Here is a 26475-nt window from a genome sequence, read left to right as displayed (position 1 = left end):
GTTTTACATAGGAATAATGTACATGTGTGTATAGGAAAAATCTTCAAATTTTTTCTTAAGAACAACTAATCCATTATTAGTCAAATTAGGACAGAAGCATCTTCAGGTAGTGTAGATTCAAGTTAATTCAAATCATGACCCTTGGAATATGGTGGGAACACAACAGGGGATCAAAGTATAGCAAAGCTATGATTAGTCATACCGGTATTTATATGGAATCATCTATAGTGTTGATTGAAGTTTGTTTAAATCATGACCCCTGGGTTTAGGGTGGGGATCAAAGTTTAACATTGGAATATAGAAGAAGTCTTTAAAAATCTTTTTCCCAGGAACAGCTAAGCCATGTTTAGTCATATTTATATGGAACCATCTGCAGGTAGTGTAGATTCAAATTACTTCAAATCATGACCCCTGGGAGCAGGGTGGTGAAACAATGGGCAATCAAAGTTTTACATAGGATTACACAGGAAAAATCTGTAAACGTTTTTTTCTCAAGAACAGCAAATCCATGATAAGCCATATTTATATGGAAGCATCCTCAGGTAGTGTAGATTGATCATTGAATCAAGACCCCTCTGGGGTAGGGTGGGGTCATAAAATTTTACATAAGACTATGTAGGAAAAAGAATCTGCTAATGAAGAACATGAGGGCCATAGTTACTCAGGTGAACATTGTGGCCCATGGGCCTCTTGTCAGAATGAACAGATACAAGTTTAAAAAAAAACTTTTTAACATGTGCCTCTTTGCCTGCATGATGTACATTTAAGCTGAAAGGTTGTTCAGATTATTCAGTACCCCCAGGCATGTCCAGCAAAGGTCATTCAATATTTCATTACTTTTATTTTCAAAATGGCCAGGGATTTTTTTTTTTTAAGTTTACCAATAGGATCTACATTCAAACATGATATACATAGATAATTCATTAATTAATCGACCATCATTCAAATTTATTTCAACTTCTACAAGGACACTTCCACCCTCCATAAAGTCGACTTACTAACTGCATTATCACAGGACGGAATGATGTACGTTATACATGTTGACTAACCACTTTAAGGGCAGGACAGAGTATAAGGATTAGGGGCCACATTTATGACAATTCTGAACATATTTCATTTTAATATTTCAATTTGAAACCCTAATGTCTATTATTTTACACCCATCTCAAAAAAAAATGTTAAGCCTTAGCAAGAAACTAGTACAGTGTAATTCTTATTTTTAATATTTGGTACACTGTTGATAAATTCAGTTTTCAAAAACTAAGAAGATTTACTTTTGGTAAAGGTTGTTTAAAAAATACACACACAGTCTCAGATCTTTATTGAAATAAAATGATAAATATTGATTTTATGTACACTGAGTGTTACACTAGGATACAAACATGTATATACATCCACAACAATAAAATTAGCCTGAAATTCCCATTCATTCAAGACTTTGTTATCATCTTGTAACATATTCAATTCTCAAAATAAATATACTGCTGTGTTTGGATCATAAAAAAAATTGAATTACACGACTGTGTAAAATAAATTATCTACAGCAAAACCGTAAAAATGTCTACAGCAAGACTGTAAAATAAATTATCTACAGCACTAATAGCAGGAAATATCTAGAAAATGCAAATTTTCATAACTGAAAAAAATAAAGCAAAACCTTTAATACCAGCCTTAAATATACAATAATTACTAAATATATATTTTAATTATCTACACATCTTCAACAATCTAGTAAAATTACATTTTGCATCCTTAGAAAAACGAATTTCTTTCCTTAGCTACAGAAAAAAAATTTAAAAAACAAAAAAAAAAAGTTTAAAATATTGCAGTCATTCCAATGATCTTTTATAAAAACTTGCCACATTACACAACTTTGGCTAGAGATACTTCAGACAAATATAATGACAAACATTTGTCTGACCGTATGGAGAAGTATGCGTGTACTGTGGTTTGACGATAAACATTGAAGCTGCCTTTTACAGGTACCACATACATCACTATAGAGATTCTATAGAGCTTTATCACTATAGAGATTCTACAGAGCTTTATCCTTTATCAAGTTATTGCCTCCCCTTCAAGTACTGTAGTACTATAAATATCAACTTTCATACATGTACATGTATATGAAAAAAACAAGAGGCCCATGGGCCACATCGCTCACCTGAGTAACTTTGGCCATGCTGTTCATTACCAGACTTCCCCCCTTGTAATACCTATTGTGGCCCCGCCCTACCCCCAGGGGCCATAATTTGAACAATTTAGAATCTACACTACCCCAGGATGCTTCCACATAAGTTTCAGTTTTTCTGGTCCAGTGGTTCTTGAGAAGATTTTTAAAGATTTTTCCTATATATTTCAATGTAAAACTTGGGATTCCCTATTGTGCCCCCCCCCCCCCAAAATTGATTTGAACAATTTAGAGTGTACACTACTTGAGGATGTTTCCACATAAGTTTCAGCTTTTCTGGCTCAGTGGTTCTTGAAAAGAAGATTTTTAAAGATTTTTCCTATATATTTCAATGTAAGACTTGGATTCCCTATTGTGGCCTCGCCCTACCCCCGGGGGTAATGATTTTAACAATTTAGAATCTACACTACCCCAGGATGCTTCCACATAAGTTTCAGCTTTTCTGGCTCAGTGGTTCTTGAGAAGAAGATTTTTAAAGATTTCTCCTATATATTTCAATGCAAAACTTGTATTTCCTATTGTGGCCCCGCCCTACCCCCGGGGGTAATGATTTTAACAATTTAGAATCTACACTACCCCAGGATACTTCCACATAAGTTTCAGCTTTTCTGGCCCAGTGGTTCTTGAGAAGAAGATTTTTAAAGATTTTTCCTATATATTTCAATGTAAAATTTGGATTCCCTATTGTGGCCCCGCCCTACCCCAGGGGGTCATGATTTTAACAATTTAGAATCTACACTACCCCAGGATGCTTCCACATAAGTTTCAGCTTTTCTGGCTCAGTGGTTCTTGAGAAGAAGATTTTTAAAGATTTCTCCTTTTTATTTCAATGCAAAACTTGTATTTCCTATTGTGGCCCCGCCCTACCCCCGGGGGTAATGATTTTAACAATTTAGAATCTACACTACCCCAGGATACTTCCACATAAGTTTCAGCTTTTCTGGCTCATTGGTTCTTGAGAAGAAATTTTTAAAGATTTTTCCTATATATTTCAATGTAAAATTTGGATTCCCTATTGTGGCCCCGCCCTACCCCCGGGGGTCATGATTTTATCAATTTAGAATCTACACTACCCCAGGATGCTTCCACATAAGTTTCAGCTTTTCTGGCTCAGTGGTTCTTGAAAAGAAGATTTTTAAAGATTTCTCCTATATATTTCAATGCAAAACTTGTATTTCCTATTGTGGCCCCGCCCTACCCCCGGGGGTAATGATTTTAACAATTTAGAATCTACACTACCCCAGGATACTTCCACATAAGTTTCAGCTTTTCTGGCCCAGTGGTTCTTGAGAAGAAGATTTTTAAAGATTTTTCCTATATATTTCAATGTAAAACTTGGATTCCCTATTGTGGCCCCGCCCTACCCCCGGGGGTCATGATTTTAACAATTTAGAATCTACACTATCCCAGGATGCTTCCATATAAGTTTCAGCTTTTCTGGCCCAGTGGTTCTTGAGAAGAAGATTTTTTTATGACCCCACCCTATTTTTGTCTTTTCTTGATTATCTCCCCTTGTAAGAGGACTTGGCCCTTTATTTTAACAATTTAAACTCCCCTTTCCCCAAGGATACTTTGTACCAAGTTTGGTTAAAATTGGCCCAGTGGTTCTTGAGAAGAAGTTGAAAATGTGAAAAGTTTACAGACGGACGGACAGACGGACGGACAGACGGACAGACGGACTGACGGCGGACAACGGGTGATCAGAAAAGCTCACTTGAGCTTTCAGCTCAGGTGAGCTAAAAATGTCTCTCTCAGATATTATGAAGTCTTGTATAAAATCGTTCTAAAAACATTGAGTTATGGAAATTATCTGCACAATACAGTATATTGCAATTCTGTTGCTGAGCTCTGATGATGTCTTTGAGTAATGCTTAGTATCGATGAAAACAGCTGTCCAGGGCCTCAGCTAGATAGCACCAAACATTTCATAGGTACATGTAAAAGAATATCTGTTTTTCCCTACATCAGTGAATGTCTCTTGAAAACATGTCATATTTTCCTCTTACCACAAAATCTTTTATCAATTTCATTTTAAATTTCAATACTTATTGTTAGCCCTAAAACTTTATCAATATGTACATTATATCCAGTTCCTCAAAATACTTGTAATAGGATTTGGTTTCAAAAAAACAATACAAGTCCCTATGAAAATTTGATCCAGTAATAATATACACATAAAATTACAACAAACAGTTACAATTCAAGTTGCTAAAAATGCAACATATGACAGCATCCTTTTTAATTACACTCTCACATAATGGTATGACATGCTGTTAAAGTGCGTAAAGTGACAGGAGAATTCCACACAAGGGAGATCACTCCACTTTGACTTTTGTCTCCTCTGAATTTGTCGGTGGTACAGCCCCTGGGGTACCAGCACCACTATTTCCCCCTGTGGGGGTCTTTTTGTCCGGATTCCAGGGGCTCTGCTGGAGGGCTGGGGAGTTTTGAAAGTCTTTACTATCCTCCTCAGTGTTGCTTGGTTCAAACTGACTGTTCTCTAGGCGGGTGATCAGTCTCTCGTCTTCATCCCCGAATTCCCCGCCCATCAAAGTGGGCTCACCAACTACCATCACATCCTGGAATAAGAAATAATTTAATTACATGAACGTGTAATATCCACAACTTTGATTAGCTAAATTCCCATTACCGGTAACTGGGAAAAAAATATGTTCACCGTGTACACCAGTGATACATACACTTTACTTAGAACATCAGTATATATACATGTATACTGATATCGTCTATAATTGCTAGTTTGACCAATAACATTTATTATGAAAATATGATAGCATAACAATTAATGTATCTGACTTTTGTATCTCTTTTTTACATGGCCATTAAAAGAAAACGAAACAATTATTAACTTTTATCTGATCAATTTGATCAGTAAGCTGCTGTTAGAGAACAATATTCAGTTTTATTCACCTCACCCATCAGATTCAGTAAATGCTGCCCTTCTCATGAGGCTAATGACCTCGAATCAATTTTTGCTTTAAATACATATAATTTTCCCTTGCTTAAACCCCCATACATCCCTAGCCTCAGGAGAGAAGGAAAGAGAGATCCTGCATTCTTTATTTTGCCTTCCTAGAACATTTTAAGAAAGCATCAAAAGTTCAAAACTTTTCCATTTTTCTTTGGAAAAGGATTTTTCTTTACAGAGGGAGTGCAAACAAATTCATTGTGATAAATGATGTACAAATCAGACAGGAATCTAGAGATGTAGTATTTTTGTGTATAAGCCTTGGTACTTACTCCCGGAGGGAGTGCAGACAAATTCATTGAGATAAATGATGTACAAATCAGACAGGAATCTAGAGATGTAGTATTTTTGTGTACAAGCCTTGGTACTTACTCCCAGAGGGAGTGCAGACAAATTCATTGAGATAAATGATGTACAAATCAGACAGGAATCTAGAGATGTAGTATTTTTGTGTATAAGCCTTGGTACTTACTCCTGGAGCTGATGGTGGCATGCCCTGGGGGCCTGGTGACCTCTTTTTTCCACCCCCTCCACCTGGATTCATGCTACCCCCTGTACCTGCAGAGGCTTTCCGCTTTCTTCTTTTTCCTGCCTGTCTAGGATTTTCTACAAATACATTACAAGTATTTTCTTTTAAATTTAGTTCACAAAATCATGAAATTGGAATTACATGTACAGTTGAACTTCAGTATCTCAATCATCAGTGTCTCGAATACCATGGATATCTCGAAACTTTGGATATCTCAGTCTCACTGACATAGAGATAACAAAGTTTGACAGTATATCAATTCTGATAATTTTTAGATATACATGAAACTCTTCATACTTCCAGCCATCTGAACATAAATTTGTTCATAGCAAACTTATTCAAAAATAAACTTGACATATTTCACTTGACTTTCAGTAGCATGTACAGTAATATGCATTTATTGGGAAAAGGAGAGTGCTGATGCAATCAAATCCATTTTCTTTTATGGTGTTCATGATAAGCGAACTGTTCTATATTTTCAAACACAGCTTTAGAAATAACCAATATCTAAATACTCCACTAAACACTTTATAGATAAACCACAAAGATCCAGTTTTCTTAAGATCTTTTACAGGAACTACCCTCACCTGGTTTACCCTTTCCTGGGGGTGCTACCATACGCTGCCACTTTTGGAATAATGTGGTTTTGAGACAGTCCCTGGGATTCAAACCATACGCCTTATGACGAGACATCAACTCCTGCATGGGTTCCAGAATCACACATAACTGAAAAATCACAAAAATGATGTAATAGTAAGTCCAAATTATGAAATCCAAGAATGGCTTTTTGTTTTGAAACATGTTTCTGAAATACTTAAGCATATTTTCCTGACTTTCTACGACATGAAATACATACACATACATGTATCTTTCTTATTTCATTCGGCAAACCTCGGCTGATTCCGTCACCTTCATCAAACCTCGGCTGTACGAGGAAACTTGATATGTGTCTCCGCTTAACATTTGTGATAAGGCTGCCTGTTTACCACTTAGGGAAAACGTAACACTTTGAAAACGATTATAAACATGCATCTGACATACGATAAAAATTTTCAAAAGCATTTAGGTAACACTTAGAATAGCACTTACCAAGAAACATGCACCTAGTATCTTTACATAATCTCATGTTTGTTTACGGATCGAATTCAGCACACTGTGCACGTGTAATTATAGGGCGCAGCCATATTGCGTATAAAGTAGCTCCAGTTCAATGGAGGTTTACATGATACAGCCGAGGTTAGTTGAGGTACGAATCGGTCGAGGTGTGCCGAGTGTTTCTTATTTCTGACCATGATAATTCATTACTATTTACCAAGTCTCTATTCTCCTGACAGGTACTGTTGTTTAAAATTTTAAAAAAAATATTTTGAGCCAGGATTGAACTGATCCAGAATGATATATATATATAAACTCCTTTAACAATAATTATTCTAGCTTCCTTTAAAACCCATCAAACATAGATCAACTGGTAACAGTCAATATCTCATTTTTAATCCAGTTCTCTTTGATCATCAAATTATGAATAGAATTTAACAATCAACAGTTAAAGTCAATTTACTTATGAATAGAAGTGAAATACAGAAAATCAGAGTAATACATCTGAACACATACATGCTTGTATTTACAGTATTTTTAGAAGTAAAATCTGAATGACTTCTGACACTTACCCTAAGAAAGTTCAGTGTGTAGTTAGTCAGCCCCTGCCTTGTGATATTCTTGGAGATCTGTTCAACCATTGCAGGGTCCTGCTGTTAAAGCATAATTAGAAATTCTTAACGTACACTGCCAATGTACAAGTCCTTGTATCATTTTCAAAGACAAGGCCCACTAGCCTAGCTTAATCACTAGTTTCCAAGTCACCTTTTAATCATAAGCATATCATAATTTCACAAGGTACTCTGTTAAAATTTTATGGCTCTTATTTTTTTTTTTTTTTTTTGACAGAAACAATATTTTAAGGTTACTCTGTTACTAATTAATAAGCTCAAGAAAAATGTCATACTTTTAATGACCCTGAACTCCTCCTAATGGCTTTGATCATACTTGTCATGTCTGTAGGTCCTGAACTTACCTGACAGTTTACAAGGAGAAGGCAGCAGGGTAATACCAGGGATCATGAACTTCACAATTTTAGTGGAGGTTTAAAGTTCATTACTCACGTTAAAATCAAGCAAATAGTTTGCCTTGAAAGTTTTCATCATTTATACACATTGAACCAAAATGGGTTGGTATTGGCCCAGCCAGAAACTGAGTGATACGGGTGATAGCGTGATCTTTAAATTTGATTACTCGTCATTACTCATAAGTATCGAAATCCAAGACTTTGCTCAAACCAGTGGGAGATTCACTACTTCAGGTGTTCATATCGTTATTTTTCTGAGATATTTACCTGCATGGCTATAACACTTCTAGGTATTAACTCTCGGTGCTGACGAACTTGGAAGTGCCAAGATCTTATTCTCATCAGATCATCAAATGTAAACTCCAATATAAGTCTGCCTTCTGTAACAACCTGTAGATAAAGAAACAACTAGAAATCTGACCAGTCAGCAAGGGCCCCGCAGAGGGTTAGAAATATAAGGGTGCAGATTAGGGGATGAGAATTTTACTTGATTCCAAAAAATTTCAAAATATATAAAGAATAAGCAACAGCAACTGCTAAATATCCAACAATCTGTAAATAGTATCCTTGTATTTACATAAGGCAGTAAAAAACATCACATCTATAATAACTCAATTAAATGTATATTTAAAAATGAATGAAGCATGTGTTTTCTAAAATACCAGCCTTCAGTGAATGCAAATATCACACAGGCTTGACCTTAACTTCAAAACAAATATCAGTTGCAGACAAAGGTGTTAATTAATCTTAAAGTGACAGAAAGATAACCCTCTAAAATATTCTGCAAACCAGCAAGATAATCAAACCCACGGGATTAAATATACCTCAACCTTTTCTTTTAAGTTTACAATAAGAACTTTTTCAGCAATGATAGAATGAGGTTATTATCTAAATACCTGTTAAAATAATTAGTATTCTTGAATTTACATAAGGTAGAAAAAAAGAAAGAAAAAAGAAAATAATAATAAAAATGACATCTTTATCTATATATCTTGTTTTTAGAATTCAAAAAAATCATAACTCATTGTGTATTTTACCAAAATAAAGTATGAACATTATTTAAATCCACATTTCAGAGAATGTAATTAAAACATCATTCAGAATTGACCTTAACTTCAAAACAAACTTCATTTGCAGACAGAGGTGTTAATTAATCTCAATGTGGCAGATAAAGATAAATGCTTTGGATTTTCTTCAAGAGGAAAGTTAATAAATCCCAAGAGACTCATTGCAGCCTTTCATAGTTTACAATAGTTACATTCTCAGCAGTTATCTCTCTTTGCCCATTCACTCTTATATAAAGTTAAGGAATATTCCCCACCACCCCAGCTCCAAACTGGATGACATAGAGAACCAAAATTAGCATCAAAATATGTCTTACTGCCTATTCAACCAACATACCAAATTTGAACTTAATTGGTCAACCCTAAAAAAAAGTTATTAGAAAAAAACAGAAAATTTGTGGACGGAAGAATGACAGACAGAAAGACAGACAGACAGCTAGAAAGACAGACAGACAGACAGACAGACAGAGTGATTACTATAGGGCACCCGCAAATCCCTGCAGGGCCCTAATTAAATGTTAAGCCTAGTGTAAGTCTGTCTTCTGTAACAACCTGTAGGAATAAGTCAACCTTTTGCAACATTTGAACAAAATCAAACAATTTCATTTTCAGAATTTAACAAAAATGTCCTAAATAAAATTCCCTTCTATCTAGGACATATTTCTTTTTGAATTGCTCAATGTAACAGCATTGACTTCCTGCAATTTTAATATAATTCTGAGACAATACCAATGAAGATAACAATGTATTGCCTCCAAAAAGGTAGGTTAATACTGAAACCTATAAACACATGCTGACACAAAATATTTCTTCTTTCTTTAGTTCGTACCTTTGTGAACATTGGTTTTCCGTGGTGGGTGATCATGGTAGCTTGGTCACAGTCCAGGGTGATGGACGTGTTGTGAAATGATTCCTTGGAGTGTTTCAATATGTAGTAGAGATCAGTTACTCCTCCCTCAAATATACTCCGAAAGTACCGAGGTACCAGGGTACGACCGATGGCTGAAATACATTTTTCACAATTAGTCAATGATAGTAAGCCCATCATTTACATTTAATTAATTAGCTTGATATAGACATATACTGCATACATATACATATACATATACTGCAATTCTCCAGTCCTGTAATAATAAATTACAAAATAAGGAACAAACTTCCATACATTCATTTTGTCTTTATTAAATCAGTCCATTTATTACTTATTAGGCCCTGCACGTAATTTTCAAGCATCTGCTTGACTTCAGCCAGAACAAACTTGTATACTGATTGAATGGCTTTGTGTTTTTTAATACTAAAATGTATACAAATTAATGTACAAGATCTGTAAAGGAATACTCTCAAAAGTTTGTTTTGAATTAGCACTGTTTACTCAATGTTGTTCATTTTTGGTAAGAATATTAGCAAAATTTATTACTGTAGTGCAACCAATAACTCTCTTTGAAAACTTCCTATAAATTTCTTTAACTGTAAACATGATATGGTAAGTGCTTTAAATTTACAAATGCAAAATATGTTCAAGTAAAAAGCATAAAATGCATTTCTTTTCTACATGTTGACTTGGTTTTATATAAATATCAATTTTCCAATCCCGCATGACAAGCGGAATTAAAAAAGCCGCTGAAATGAGGGCCAATCCCTGAGATTTTGTACTCACTGTAACGTTTTGGTCCATCTTCTAGATAGAAGGACAGGGTCAGGCTAGCATCGTCCTCAAAGAACTCTGTAGCAAAAGCATCCCACCATAAATTGTCACTCTCCTACACAGGAAGTAAAGAATTCTGATCAATGTAATCATCACAATTCACAAGTCTACTTATCAGTTAATAAACACATCAGTAATATAGGGGTCTAGTAATATACATCATTAATAAATGTATCTAAAAATAAATATATCTATTCAGTTAAAGATGTATCTAAAACAAAATCAGCAATAAATGTATTTAAAATATTAAAATAAACATATTATTCATAAATAAATCAGAAAATATTTGAAATAGATAACCAGTATTTCAGTACTTAAGATTTTTCATTTAATCTTGTACAATACTTATGTACATTCTGACACTTGCATCCAACACTCAAGCAGTACATATATTTACATACACACTGCCTGGACTTTGAACAGGAAATTTAATTTTTTTTTTACTTGTGCCTTTATCAGCTTTTCATATCAATATAAAGCTACACATACCTCACTGCGTTGCTGTAGTCGTTTGTTCAACTCATGAATTCTGTAGTCAGGCTGTCCCATATATGGTGTATGCCTCCTATAAAGAGCCGATATTAAGTTAGAATACACAGAATCCATGACTATGTGATCCTAAGCCTTAACACAACCCCCTCTCTATCAGAATGCAGCAATGCCAAGGTGGTGTAATTTGAAACTAATCGCCTGATTACCATCTCTTTTAAATTTGAAACAATGTGCTTCAAAGGCCCCGTGATAAGAGTAATTACTTTCAATTTGTTTTCAGCAGAAAATTTGATTAGAAGCCTACAACTGGGTGAGTGTGTTACTTATATATATATACTTATAGATTCCTCGTCTAACTGGTCCAGACAATGATCTAATTATACTGCATTTTACACTTAAAAACAAAGCTAATGACTCAGTCTAAGATTAAATTTCAGGCATGTAAGAAGTGCTGACATTTCTGATGGTCTTATATGTACATCTGTTAAATAATTCTGATAAAATATGGATGGAATATCTCTCAGTTGTGTGGAGGTATGTATAAACTTGTAAGCATTATTCTGATTTATATAACTTTTTATGCATTTAAAAGCAATCAGCATGAATCTGACCAGATTTGAGTATATTCAAAATATCTTTCCACAAATGCTCCATGTGGATTATTTATCAAGTTTATTGATATATTTTCATCCAGGATTAAAAGAATAATTAAGTTTCTGAGGTTTTCTTTTATTAATTTTCTAACCAGAGGCATTCAAGCAATTTAAGTTGTCAGCATTGCAGCATTTTTGTTTTTACACTCATTTTATGTTATAAAATACTTCATTCATTAAAAAATAAAATAACTACACAGTGCTCCAAGTCACACTTACTATCGGATCACTAAATGGTGACCTAAAATTATTATTGGTTGCAAAAGTTCTGGTCACCATCAACAAATATTTTTTGACAAAAACTTTTTTAGATAATACAAGTATATTAAAAATCAAGGCATAAACACATATATTTTGACTTTATATTTATTACTGTGACTAAATATTTTGCCAGGAGGTTGAGAAAACAACAATATATTGGTACTACATGTAGTACATACAATAGATTGAAGTATGTTATGTACATGTAAAAACTTACTCAAACCTCCTGTGAATGCATGCAGTAAACAGGACAATATAATAGATGATTGATTCTATGTTGTTTAATGTCCCATTCAAGAATTTTTCACTCATATAGAGACATGGTCACATCACCTGCTTTAGATCTGATCACTGCATCAAAATTACAAGATGTGTTTGTGAAACACTGATGCCCCCATATGGCAACTTATAGCAAAGGTTAAACTTTCTCAAATGCAAATCAATTATGTTGATACCCAAAGTAAGGTCTTGTCTCTAGGAATATACCTGTGAAATATGAAAGCCCTAGCAGCAACCACTGAATATATATGGAAAGGTTAATTTTTTTCCAAAAGTATGTCAAACATCAAGGTCAAGGTCAAATGGTCAAAATTAATGGTGCCCAAGGAATGGCCTTCTCCCAAGAAATACACAGATGAAATGTGAAAGCCGAAGCACCAATCGTTCAAAATTTATGACCAAGATTCAAGTTTTTCAAAAGTAGGTCAAACTCCAAGGTCAGGGTCAATGGATTACAACTGTTTGAATCCAAACGAAGGTCTTGTCACAAGGAATAGACATATTAAATATGAAAGCCCTAGCACCACCTGTTTATAAGTTCTGTCCAAGGTCAAAGTTTTCTAAAAGTAGGTCAAACTCCAAGGTCAAGGTCAAAGGGTCAAAGTTGTTGGTATCCAAGAGAAGGACTTGTTACAAAGATTACATATGTGAAGTATGAAAGCCCTAGCACCAAGGCCAAAAAAAATTAATCAATAGTTTCTCAAGCACCGCCGCATCAGGTCAAAAACTGCTGCATTGTTCAATTTTATTGACATTTTGAAAAGGGGAATAACTCAATTTTCTACTTTTCCAAATTAAATTAGAAAATTGAGTTATTCCCCTTTTCATAAATGCTAATAGATGGGTGTTTTTATTAGATAAATGATATATTACTTGTTGATAGGGTATTTTTTTAATTAACTTATTGTTCAAAAGTTATGGCCAAGGTTCAAGTTTTCTTTGAGAAGATTTGGGCGAGCAATAGTCTTTCTTTATTACTGGGATTGAGATTTACTTTTTCTAGGTCCCAAAAATGTGAATATGCAATAATTTGTAGTCACCAAATAAGTCAATAATTTATCAGAGCTCTGCTCTGTCTGTCAGTCTGTCAATTTGTCCCTTCATTTGTCCATCCTCTCATCTGTCCATCCAATATCACTTGTCCAGAAAGTATTTTTCTCTCCCCTTGGCCTTATGTTGCTTATACTTCATCCATATATTGCCTGTGGGTAGAGGGTGTGCAGTGACCTTAAACCAGTTTTCTTGATGAAAGGTCAGGTCAAAAGCACCTCTATGTAAAACATTTATCCAGTGATTTTTTTCTCTCCCCTTGCCCCTAGGCCTTATCAAACTTCACCCATATATTTTCTGGAGTATAGGATGTGCAGTGACCTGGATCAAGGTCAAGGCCATAGCAGATCTTTGTAAAAAGAGAATATTTTCTTCGCCTTCGACCATATATCTAGCCCATACTTCACCCATACTTTGCTTGTGGGTTAAGAGTTTGCAGTGACCTTGAACAAAGTTTCTAGGTCAGAGGTCAGCATCAAAGCAGATTTCTGTGTGAAATCCTTATCCAGAGCTTATTTTCTCTTCCCTGGGCCCTATCTGGCTCATACTCTCCCTAGAGTGCTGGTTAATGGTGTGAAGTAACTGAATGAAGTTTCTAAGTCAGACGTCAAAGTCTTAGCATATATCTGTGTGAAATCCTTATCATGAGTATATTTCCTCTCCCACTGACCCAATTGCCTTATGCCTCATCCAAAGAATGTCCATGGGAAAAAATGTAATCAAAGGTCTAGGTCAAAGTCCAAACACAGTCCTTTACAAGTACTTTTCAACCTAATGTCCTTTGCTTAATTGAGGTCCTCACCACCTCAATGATATCTAGTTATTCACTTTCATTAAAAATAGAAATTCAAAGATATTTTCTAAAAAAATTGTAAAACTATATAGACCCCCTTTGTGACCCCAATTATGTCCAATGGACACTGATTTCAACAAGCTTATATGTCTTGTATACAGTATATGAAAATGTTTGCAAATAAGTTTGGTTTGAACAACTTGATTACTTGAATCTACACTACATCAGTACATGAACATGCTTGCTTTGTGATTCTTGAGATTTTCAGATTTTTAGACTTTTTCTATACATTTTGTTTGTGAGAATTTGGACTCTCTTTGTCACCTTTGCCATATCCATGATGTGAACAAACCTGAATCAACCCTACATAAGCATGCCTCAATAATCTAATACTGAGAATTAAATCTTTTCTTTTTTACTAATACAATTTATACATTTCATCACCTTATCCTCACATTGAAAGTCAAACACCAGAGTGAGAGAATAAATTACATCTGACCATGCTGACAGTAGCTAGCTTCTAGTTTTAGGTTATGGGAAGATTGCAAGTCAATTATACTAAGCACTTTATTTGCCCTAATACCTCCCCCCCCCCCCCCCCCCCCCCCAGCCTCAATTTGTTGAAACACTTTAAAGTGCTGGGTAGTTCCAAAATCATCGATATGTCTTTGTTTTATTCTATCAAAAATAAAATTTTTCTACAACATGAACAAGTTAGTAAAAGATTTTATTGTTTTGATGTTATTGTTAAGAGAATTCTTTAGTCATGGGAAAGACCCTCATAATTCTCCGACTTAAAAATAACACAGAAAGGCACTGATCAAGACATGGGTGCTTTTGAAATGAACAGATATAAATGAAATGCAAATAATGACCAGTAAATCCTGATACTTACATTCCTCCATGTTCCCTGTCCACCATGGGACTAGTCATAGGCTGTCCGGTGGGCATCCTTGGCCCCAGGTATGCCCCGCCCCTGTCCAGAGTGGCGAAACCTCAACTAACACAATAGCACAGCCCAATTCTCAGCTCCTACTCCAATGTCACAATCACTAGCTTTGTCTACTGGAGGACTTTCACATTAATGTCAGTTAGTGTGTAAAAGAAAGCATGGCCTGTTTTAAAGGAAAATGAAAGTATCGTTTAATCAAAAACAGGTCTCAAAGCCTTTGAGTAAAAGCACTATAAAGGCATGATAGACAAAATGCAACTTTAGTCAATGCAAATTTACATCAACCAATGTCACTCATGTTTACAAAAATGCATAAATGTGCATCGATTTACACATAAATTTTGAAAAAAACATAAAAAAAATGCCCCTGAAAAATACCTCTGCATCAAAATGAACTTTCCAAAAATACTTAAGGTATCCGACCCACATTAGCCTCGGATTCAGTGAATCTGAATGTATAACAGATATATATTGGCTGAATACTCAGTACATGTAGACATAATCTTCATGTTTTAGTATCAATATGTGCAATCATCAATGCAATCTTCATTAATTAATTACTGCTTAGGTAATTATACTTTTGAAAATTTCTCTTGGTAAATCCTTTACTACTCTAAAATGCTTTGAATTAATTTCAAAGTATTTAATACAGGATGGATATTTAAGGTTAGAAAATAAGGTCCTAATATGGGTCGGATACCTTAAGGTCAGACGATACGTTCCTCAAATGACTGTTTTGTTTACCTTCGAATTATGTGGAAAATATTCAAAATTTTAATTACCTTTTGATTTCTAAACTGGTTTCTAATTGTCTTTAAAAAATTGAAACACCAAAAAATGTGTTATTGGCTAATTAAGTTTTTTCCAAAAGGATTTTATAGGAAAAACATCCTCTGGTATCTTGCACAAATGCCTGGTAAGGTACCTCAATTTTTTGCGAGTAAACATGTTAAAGTAGCAATACCTCAATGAAAAAGTCTTAGAAAAAATTATATATTATTGAGGAACGTATCGTCTTTCCTTAACACAAACTATGAAAATTTTAGCACAATCTAAAACCCAAAGTCCAAATTAATAATATTCCATGTCAGAATATTTACTTAAGTTTGACCTTAATTGCCACAAAGGTTGAAGATGGTAATAAAAAGGTCAGTGAAGCACAAGTTTTGAAAAAGGTTCAAACAAAACTTTCAGAGGTCAGTTCTGGAGGGATTTCATGTCCTTCAATAAACATTAGATGGTGGAATCTATATGATATGTGTAAATAACACCACAAACATAATTCCTTTTATTTTCAATTTTTAAGCATCAAATAAGTTAATGTAAACAGGTCCAGTACAATAAGTACATTTAGCTACGTAGCTAGAATTACCTACCATAGCTTTATTTAGCTACCTCAGGTAGCTTTATTAAGCTATTTCTAGGCAACTTTTCACAATTTTGCTTTTTATTTTAAAAAGACAAAGAGTCGCAAGTAAATGTCTACTAATATTTATTCTAGGGGTTATTTAACCCTTTCAACACTGTAGACCGATACAACAGTCTGATAAAATTTCGTCTTGGAACACGGTAGACCGATTCATCGGTCTCAGACACAAAACTGAAAGTAAACGTTTATTCTTAGAAATAGAAAGTATTCTCTGCACAAGAACTTTTGCTATGAATTATGGGTATATGGATATAAACATCCGTTAATAAATATGGCGGACCACATGGCAAAAATCACAGAAAAATAAGGAAAATTAGATGAATCTCAAAGAAAATGACGAAGAAAGCAAAATGGCGGTTAACAACAAAATGTCCGATCTTTCTGACGATGAAAACTTTAATAAAATCAGGGAATTAGACATTAAAGACGTCTCTAGACAACAAAAATACGAGTTTTTCACAATGTTGAGAAATCTAGTCAGAGAAACGACTCGGAATCAGACTTTGAAGGCTCCAAAACAAAGCATGCTTTCGACGCTCCAGACTTCTCCTGATGTCTCGAAACACCACGTTTTATTTATTTATTATTATGGACTTATTTTTCAATAAATTCTGACATATTGCATATCATTTTACTCAGAAATAATTTCTCTTTTGAACGTTGTAAAGAACATAATTGATTTTGAAACTTCATAGCAGCAAATTTATTAAAATATTACACAAGATCAGTTATAAAACATAATTATGATTTTTATTAGTGCTTTTGACATGCTAAATGATTTTGAATATAAAAAATTTGATATCATTTAAAAGAGAAATGTCTCACCTTTCTAATAATGTCTCATTTATTAAAATGTTCAAAGAAATAAAGAAGTTATTGTATTTTTTGTAATGGAAGGTGAAATGTTCAGTGATGGCCCAAGTTACTCAGTGTACCAGGGCTTGTTTGATAAAAGTTACTCAGGGTTGAAAGAGTTAAAAAGCTATTCAAAGCAGAGATAAAGAACAAGGTTCATTTGATATAATATTTGGCCCTAAGAATTTTTAAAAATTAAAGTTTACGCTGAATTAAAACTTTACATTGAAAATAAAGGTTGTATATGTGCTTGTTAAAAAAATAAACCCAAACTTTGAGAACATGTCCCCTGTATACTGTTTATTCGTGGTCAAATCATGCACGGAATGCGTATTTCCGGAAAATTCGTTAAAAATCAGGGACTTAAAAGCATTTTTCGATAGGTCCGCATTATACCACCACTTTGAAATTTTCTCAAATGAAACATCGATTTGAAAGTATTTTATAGGCAAAGAATTACGATGGTGATATTGTGCGGACCATGTTTATTTTTAAAAAATGTGTTCATTTACAGCATGCAATACACGTGCATTCGACGGTGTTTTGCTAGATCTAAGAATATACCTCGCCACGTATCGCTAAAAATCCTTTAATATAAAGGATGAAATCATTATATCAATGTTATGAAGATCTGGTCTGTATTAATTCTTTACACGCTGTTCGAATTTAGATGCGTTGGGCCTACTGGTATATTAGTATACATTTAGCATCTTACTTCCGCGCTCCCTAACTAAGTGACAGTGATCCGAGTCCGACTATATCTGGACATTAGGTGGTTGAAAAATGTAGCAGTTCATAAAAAAAAATGCAGTATTTACACTTGTCGTATAAAATATTATTTTACATCTAGTTTATTTATTACCCAGTGCCTGTGTCCATATTCATGGCAAGCTGAACATTATCAAAAAATATAAGTCATTTTTGAAAATTGACGTCACAATGGTTTCGCCGATCTATTTGGCCTTTTGGGAAAATGGACCATTTACATGTACAAGGACATGGTTTTCTGAGCTATTATAGTGAAAATTAGAGGCTAAATTTCCAAGTTAGAAGACAATTAAATTGGCAAAATATTACAATAGATTTAACAATGCCCCTCTCAGTATAAAATATGTGCAATGTAGATCAGTTCCGAAGATAATATAAATGTTTTATCAATGATTTCAGTTAGCTTTTTTGAAGAGTTCTATAAAAAATACCCGTAAAATCATATATATCGCATAAATGTATTTTGGTCAAATCCATTTCTCGAGATGGTCAAAAACACTGAAAAGGGGGTAATATATAGCATTTTATGTACTTATTAGCGATTAAATAAAGGTTGGATGTAATATTTACATAATGTAAAAAAAAAAAGAAAACAATAAACTTGGGGGGGGGGTATAAATTACTACTTGAGTGATGATATCGGATGGGGGATATTACTGTAGATCGACAGACCTATAGATATGAATTGTATATAGAAACATAATATAGAAGTAACGAATGACTGAGGATAAAAAAGTGTTTCCCTTTGATTGTCAAGAATCGCATCGTTTGCTTGTTATCCTTTTGTATTAATATCCGAATCTGCGCGCACATGCAAAACTTAAATTCTGACTTGTTTACTAAAACAGATATTAATCTTTGCTAAGAAATGATAAGTATATATCCACTGATATCTATGCATAAGTGAAATATTCTCGAACGGGGCTCGTACATGTAATGCAGTGATCGTAGAAAATGTAGCTGATTTTATTCTTGTTAATTATTTCAACTGGAGGGAAAAATTAAAATAAAATATAAACAGGGTGTCATAGAACATAGAAAATGATTTATTTAATAAATGAGCATTGGATTTATTGTGAAATGGATTCCACGGTGCTGGATTTTGTAGAAAATGTCGTTCTCACCATGCTTACTGGTTATTGAAATAATGACTTCCAGGATATCAATATCAACAATCTAGTACGTATATGTATTCAAAGGCGGATCCAGCACCAGCGTGCCGGGCGACCCCCCCTTTTTGTTTGAGATATTTTTTTTTTGCTTGTGTACATGTCGTTTGTTTAACCTGTTTATACTCTCAATTTATCAACACGTAACATTCAGGCACGTAGTTTCCCTGCTGATTCGAATTGGAAAAATATTTCATGTCAAAAAATCTTAACTTACCCCTTACATGTGTAAATGGTAAAGTTATACTTGAAATTTCATCACCACGATGAACATAATGATACTTTTCCCACGACACCTTTTTTTACTGTTTTAATTTTTGTCATCTTGAAAATATACATTTAATTAATTATCAATAGACTGAATGTGGAACTATTTTGCTTTAATTTCTACGCCTACAATATGTGATACAGGAACTAAAAATATTTCATGTAATCAAAGGTCCCATTGAATAGACACCCCCCCCCCCCCCATAAAACATGTTAAAAAAAATGTACTCAAAAAAAAAACTGTACTGTCTGCTTCTTTTCCCCCGAATAACACAAGAAAATTAATATTGCTTTCTGTTTGTTATGAACAAAAGGCCATCTACTTTCAAGGGTTAACTTACGTTCACAGTATTAAATTGTGGTATTCTTAACATTATATTAGACCAAGATAAAGTACATGTAATTGAATACAGTATTTACATATTGATTACCAATATAAGTAAACAACAGTGAAATCTGTTCACTAACACTTGATTGTCTTTGAACAATTTTCCTGGGGAAATAATTTAAGGCAGGCACATTATCCTTGAAATAATTAGACTAGCTCATAATGTACACCTTTATATGATAAAATGTTCTCAAAGTCTACAAAATGTTTTTTTTTTCCTAATTGGTGTTTAGAGCGTCCTTAAAACAACGCTTCCTTAGGTTGTCATAAAGGTATCGATTACTTAGAGGAAGTAGTAAGGGACCCGCAGGGGGGGGGGGGGGGGATATCCGCATCCTAACACCCACCACTTGTATTAAATTCATATAGTATAATACCAAAAATATGAAGGGTTAAGGGTTAAGAAAACTTTGTAAAGTTTGTAAGATATGTAGGAAGGTAAAGTGACATCCCCCCTTTCAAAATAGGTTTTTCAGGTTTGGGTTAGTTTTCTTTTTTTTAAATAAATTTTCTCCTTTGGGTGTCGATCTTTTTTTTTTTTTTTTTTTTTTGAGTTGGTATGGAACACATCACTCCCTTTTCTGGGAAAAATTACAGGAAAATTCCTCAATTACGCTTTTTTTTCCGCGAGCCGGCATTGCTTTTCCGCGAAAAATCCTTCTTTACCGTGAAGTACTATTATTTTTTTTTTCTTTTCTGCGAAATCCTCTATGAACCAGGTAGTACCTTTTGCTCCTTGTCTACCACAGGGATGAATTAATGTGAAAGTCTCTTAAACATCGTTAAAAGACCAAGTAGATTGTAGGTCATCTACGCATTAACCTATACATCTTCACAATGTCAAGGTTTTGTGAAATCCTTCCCATTTAAAAAAGGTTTGAAGAGAAACTTTGACATTGTGAAGATGTGTAGCTTAATACGTATAAAACATGCATCATTAAAACATGCTGTCTGTTCAATAACCCGTACTGTACATGTACACTCCTTTTTTTCCCTTATGATTCAAAAAATTTCAAAGCCAGCCATACCGATTGATTTAAAGATTTGTCTTTAATTATGAAAAATAATTTAGAAAGCATGATATGCTATCACATGTATACCAATACATTGAAATGTACGTTTATGAAAATGAGATTTAATTAACGTACATAATAAAATATACATGTAAGCTGGATTTGTTTTTAAACATGACGTTAAATTCTTGTTCATGACATCGCATAAAGCAACGTCAAAATATCGCAACGTTATCGTAAACTATGCTACCTTTACGTTTATATAAAACAAAAATAAAACTTTGTTCATGCATATATTGATAATTTCAGGAAAATATATACTCTCTCAAAGAGTTTTGAGGAATATTATTTAATTTTGACACGGGGCCGAATTTTGCACCAATCGCACCTTGTCCTTTAACATTGCTGCATTTGAACACTTTTAAGGAAAAGATGTATTTCCGTTGTTTGAATGTGAGGCATGGATAAGTCTGATTACTTCACATTGTGCTCATGTTAACCAAAACTTGTTTTCTTTGTTATTTCATTCTGAAAGTAACTGTTTGGTCACAAGTTAACAGTTGTATATAGCCCCAAAACTTTTAGAACTTTGATTGCAATTGCGCAGAAAAAGACACATCTCTAAGAGTGATTTTTTCATGAATTGTTTTCAGATGAGTTCAAAGTTGAAAATTATCACTGCATCAAAGTGCAATTTTCTGCACTTCCTGAGATAAATGCAAATTTAAGAAATAAATTTGATTTAGTAGCTAAATAAAGCTACTTCAGGTAGGTAAATAAAGCTACGTAGGTAATTCAACCTAGGAATCTAGTGATTGTACCAGACCTGGTAAAATGTAGCTACCACAAGCTATACCTGAATGCATTTTAAACCTTTTAAATTTCTCCCTTACCCCGAAAATTTATTTCAAAGGGTCATAATGATCTTGGTTTTCAAAGTTGGCATAACCATTTTCACTAAATAATGTGGAGTGTAGAGAAGAGGTATAGATAGATTTCAGTCTCTGAAGTAAAACTGGGGATGAGGGGTCAATTTCATAGCTGTGGTTTGCAGTATATAACTTTCAGGCCCTACAATTGGGATCATTAAGAAAATTTTGTCATTATCTTTTTCTATAAACAAAAATTTGCCTCCAGTGAACCACAGACAGTTTGACTCGAGGCTACAAACGAACACAGCCACAACGTTGCCCTATAACAATAGCCCGATAATGCACTGTGTACCAATTCGCTACACGTGTGCTTATTGCACAAATACTTACTTACCAGTTCCACACAATTTGATGAGAAAAGACCTTCAGCACAATAAACTTCACAGAAATATATCAATTATTGACAATATTTGGTACAAAAGAAGATCTATAATTACAACTTCCGGGTAATTGCCACTGGGAATTGTGGGAACTAAGAAACTCTGTACGACCAACATTATTTTTCCCGGAAAAGTATTAAGTCAATTTCTCATCCTGTTGAAGAAAAGAATAGAATGAGGAAATATACGATACAAAATATTACTGAACAGAGAAGAAATCGTTTAAAGATATTTTAGTAAATTAAAGAAAATACCTATAACTGGGGTCAAACGGCAACGTGCTGACCCAGGACCCCTGAAATCATGGAAATTGTGAGGATGTCCTATGTTTTGCTTTATGGCATTTGGCCTGGGGTGTATATCACCTAAAACGAATGTCAAAAAAGATAACGTAGTCAGACGGTGTAAATGGCTGATGTGTAAGATGTTGTATGCTAACATGAACTCAACAATATGACCTTGACCTTTGAATTCTTTAGATTGGGATAGACAGAAGACATATTTTAGTGCACTATTACCTCAACATTTATTTTAAGATGAGCATTTTCGTGTTTCTGACAGAGAATGGGATAATATGTTGTATTCTACCATCCCTTGCTCAATATGACCCTGTCCTCTAAATTCTTTAGCTGGGGGGTAAATAGACCGTAGACCTATTTTAGTGCACTATTAACACAGCATTTCTATTTAGATACTCGTTTTTGTGTTTCGGAGAGAGATTGGGGAAACCGTTATATTTGATTTGTCCATTTATTTTTCTAACTTCTTCCCTCTATAAAAGCTTGACCAGGACAATAATTGAATATTGAAATTAAGTTTAGGCTTAGACCTAGACTAAAACTTTTGAGCCATTTTAATTTGAATGAATTTAAACTTCACTTTGTTGCTGCAGCCTAACTTAAAAATTTTTCATGACCTTGACCAAAGGTAACATCTTAAAGGTCAAAATCACTTTGTTTTAACCGTTGAATGAAAAGAATTTAATCTTGAAAAATTACCAGATATGTTGAAAAGTCGATTATATTTACAGCTAATTTTTTACTCATATTTTCAGATTTCTCAACAGCACCTATATTTAAGGATCTATATAGAGAAATCTTACAAGACGAGATCTTCAGCAAAGAAGTCAGAAAAAGATCAGTGACTAGCTATAGCTTTCAGTGTAAAAAAAAATGAGTTGCTGTTTTTATGTAACTAGTGATTCCAGAATAAAAGACATTAGCATTTAAATACAGTATTCTAAAGTTTGCTTTTTGTATAATCATGCGTAATTAATCGAATCTAGCTGCGTTGACTAAGTAAATACACATGCAATATCGAAATAAATCAATGTGAATGTTCATGCAAAATAAATTTGATATTTAAAACTTGTTTTCGCATGGTTTTAATTTGAAACTTGTGTTCCTTTTTGCATGAAAATCATGCAAAATTTCTTTTTACATGACATTCATGCAAATTGCGTGAAAACCGCAAGGTACACGTACATCGTGCATGGATGTTTTATCTTCCTCATGCAAAAAAATTGCATTATATTCATATGATTTTCATATGCAGTCCTATGGTTCAGTTATGGCACTTTGAACAAAAAGAGTAAATCGTTCCAATTCTTAATTATCGTCCACGGAATTAAGATGGCAACGCTTTTATCCACATTTTTAAATAAAAGAAATTGAAATTCGAAAATCCCGGACCACAGGCGCTTGACGTTTTTAACCTTTCTTTCCATAAATAAAAAAAATCCCCCATACTATAATAATAACAAGGTTCGTCACGGTCTTATTCCAGACCATTAAGTGAGAATAAACTTCAAATGGATATCACTCAATTCTGAAATACAATTATTGATAATCAAACAATTTTTAATTATGTGTTTGTATTTAAATATTATACAAACATGCAACACGTATGCAAAATAAAAAAAAAGATATTCTGAATCAAAACTGTCCAAGTCTTCTCTCAGTTTATGGTCTTGGGGTCAGGTCTTGTGATGCATAAAGAAATTCCCACAATAGGGAAATCTGGTTCTGGATATGAGGACCAATTAAATATGAGTAACAAAATAGTTTGCAAAAAATAATGCAATATTTTTTCTTAGTCATAAGCCATTTTGTAAAACAGACCCCAGGATCACGAGACATAGACTGAAGTCAGGTGCGGATCCAGGAATTTTTCGGGGGGGGGGGGGGGGGGGAGGAGGAGGGGGGTGTTCCATCGCAGACAGAAAAAAAGAACACCTAAACTCTTTTCCCAAAACGTGAAAAACCTATTTCGTGGTGGTGTCGGGGAGGGGGGGGGGGGGCACTCTCCTTCATTTCTTAAACTTTATATGAATGGTTCTTCCATCCAACTTAACAGGGGTCCATGTTTTCTCTGGGGTCCAGGACATTTTTTAGTTACTTTACTAAGTTCATTTACTCCACACATTCCAGGGGGTCCACCCCCTCTAGATCCGCACATGGAAGTCAACCAACCTTCAGATGCTTATGAATGAAATATATGGAGATAACGAACAGTATTCAAGCTCAAAAGTCCATTATACAATACAAAATAGGAGTAGAGCAAACACGGACCTCCAAACATCAGAGGTGGGATCAGGTGCCATGGAGGAGTGAGCATCCCCTGCCGACCGGTCACAGCCGCCGTGTGCTCCTTGTCATGATCGGGAAATAACGGAAAAATCCGTCGACAATTCAGTGTGTAAATAATGGCCTAACAATTAGTATGAAAAACGTCAGTCAGCATTTGACTCAATGATAAATTGTATTTGCTGACAAGGTCATTGTATCGACCAAAGAACTTACGAAATGATGACTTTAAACGAGACAGCTGATATTCTTGTTTCATCAACTTATTTGTCAATAATTTACCTCGTTTTAGAAATTGTACATACGTAGAGCATGCTCTTGCGTATCGAATCAACTGAGAGATATATACCCCGTATGCAGGTGATGAAGGTATATTGCTGCATAAGTAAGGGAAGTTGACGATTGAAAAGTTAAAGTCATCACGTTTATCATAAAGCTTGGTTGTTAGATTACCATTAACGTCTTTTTCTAGTAAAATATCCAAATATGAAACAGATGTGTCAGACTCTGTGGTATCTTTTATCTCAAGTTCACCAGGATATATCGTATCGACATAAGAATGAAAATAGCCATTGTTAATTGACAATACGTCGTCGATATATCTAAATGTCGAGTTGAACGCCACAGTAAGTGTTTTCTTCTTTTCACGTACAAGATTTTGGACAAATTCTGCTTCATATGAATACAAAAAAAGGTCGGATAATAACGGGGCGCAATTGGTACCCATAGAAATTCCAATAGATTGTTGGAAGACCTGGTCTCCAAAAACCACATAGATATTGTGAATCAGAAACTCAAGCATCTTTTTAATGTCAACTTCAGAGTACTTGTGTGTACAATCAGAATGTTTTTTAACAAAATAATTTTGCAAATGACCAATGACAAGGTAAGTATATTTACGAGTTCCATTTTTATTGAAAAACTGCAATGGAGACTTTTTGGTGATCTAGGCAGTCTTTTACAATTTACAATTTGTATTTTGGAATTTAATTGTTTGAATTCATCATATAATCAAAAGATACAGATTTAATTCAAGTCTACTATTGTTTCATGATCCGGGGTACTAGTACTGACTCTTATCGAGTACATGTTAATACAATAATTGCAAAATATAACAAAGTCATTTGATATATACATGTATATTTATATACATTTCCATCATATGGTACGTGATATTGTCGATCTGTAGTATATAATGCTGTCAAAAAATGTAAGAAAAATCCATTTATTTATCTTTTCCTGCACTATAAACAAGTCAACAATTCAAAGGAATGCTTTTAAAATTATTCAGAAATATAGACTGCATATTTAGGAATCATTGCAATCAAAAATCTCTGCATTAGTCAATGTAGTTTGCCACCAGAACGTCACCAGAGAACGTCACAATCCACAGTCTATCGTGATCGTCTGCTACCGCACTCCAAACAGAAATGATGCCGTCATTTACCATCTCCTTAATATTGTACGCCTGTAAAGTTTCTCCGTCTACATTAGTAATTTTAACGAGACTTTGTAACCCACAGCTTAGAATTATGTTATTATAATTGTCACAAGATATGCTCCAGATGTCGTCTTCTCTGGGTAATGGTGATTCTTTCAGAATCCTGCTACCTTC

The 26475-nt window shown here is 34.2% G+C and overlaps 1 protein-coding gene and 1 long non-coding RNA gene across 3 annotated transcripts; one reads left to right on the top strand and one right to left on the bottom strand.

Moving 5' to 3' along the window:
• Window positions 1-1304: 1304 nt before the first annotated feature.
• On the bottom strand, window positions 1305-22311 carry LOC133186665 (LIM domain-binding protein 2-like). The gene is made up of 10 exons (XM_061321912.1): window positions 22230-22311; window positions 15018-15237; window positions 11084-11159; window positions 10547-10649; window positions 9719-9891; window positions 8093-8215; window positions 7371-7451; window positions 6291-6429; window positions 5647-5780; window positions 1305-4767 (listed from the first exon to the last, which is right to left on the bottom strand). Exons 2-10 carry the CDS (start codon window positions 15071-15073, stop codon window positions 4504-4506), a joined length of 1149 nt encoding a protein of 382 aa, XP_061177896.1. The 5' UTR covers window positions 15074-15237; window positions 22230-22311; the 3' UTR covers window positions 1305-4503.
• Window positions 11263-23636, top strand: LOC133186666 (uncharacterized). 2 transcript variants are annotated; one of them, XR_009721083.1, is made up of 3 exons: window positions 11263-11396; window positions 11524-11620; window positions 23330-23636. It is a non-coding gene; the product is annotated as an uncharacterized LOC133186666 (long non-coding RNA). The 2 variants fall into 2 exon arrangements; XR_009721084.1 differs by having other exon boundaries at window positions 11524-11624.
• The last annotated feature ends 2839 nt before the right edge of the window (window positions 23637-26475 follow it).

This window comes from Saccostrea echinata, unplaced genomic scaffold (genome assembly GCF_033153115.1).
Source record: "Saccostrea echinata isolate AGI-Se365-2 ecotype Australia unplaced genomic scaffold, CSIRO_AGI_Sech_v1 ptg000014l, whole genome shotgun sequence".
Taxonomy (NCBI): Eukaryota; Metazoa; Mollusca; class Bivalvia; order Ostreida; family Ostreidae; genus Saccostrea; species Saccostrea echinata.
Note: the sequence above shows the minus strand (reverse complement) of the source record. Positions and strands in the feature narration are given on the sequence as shown.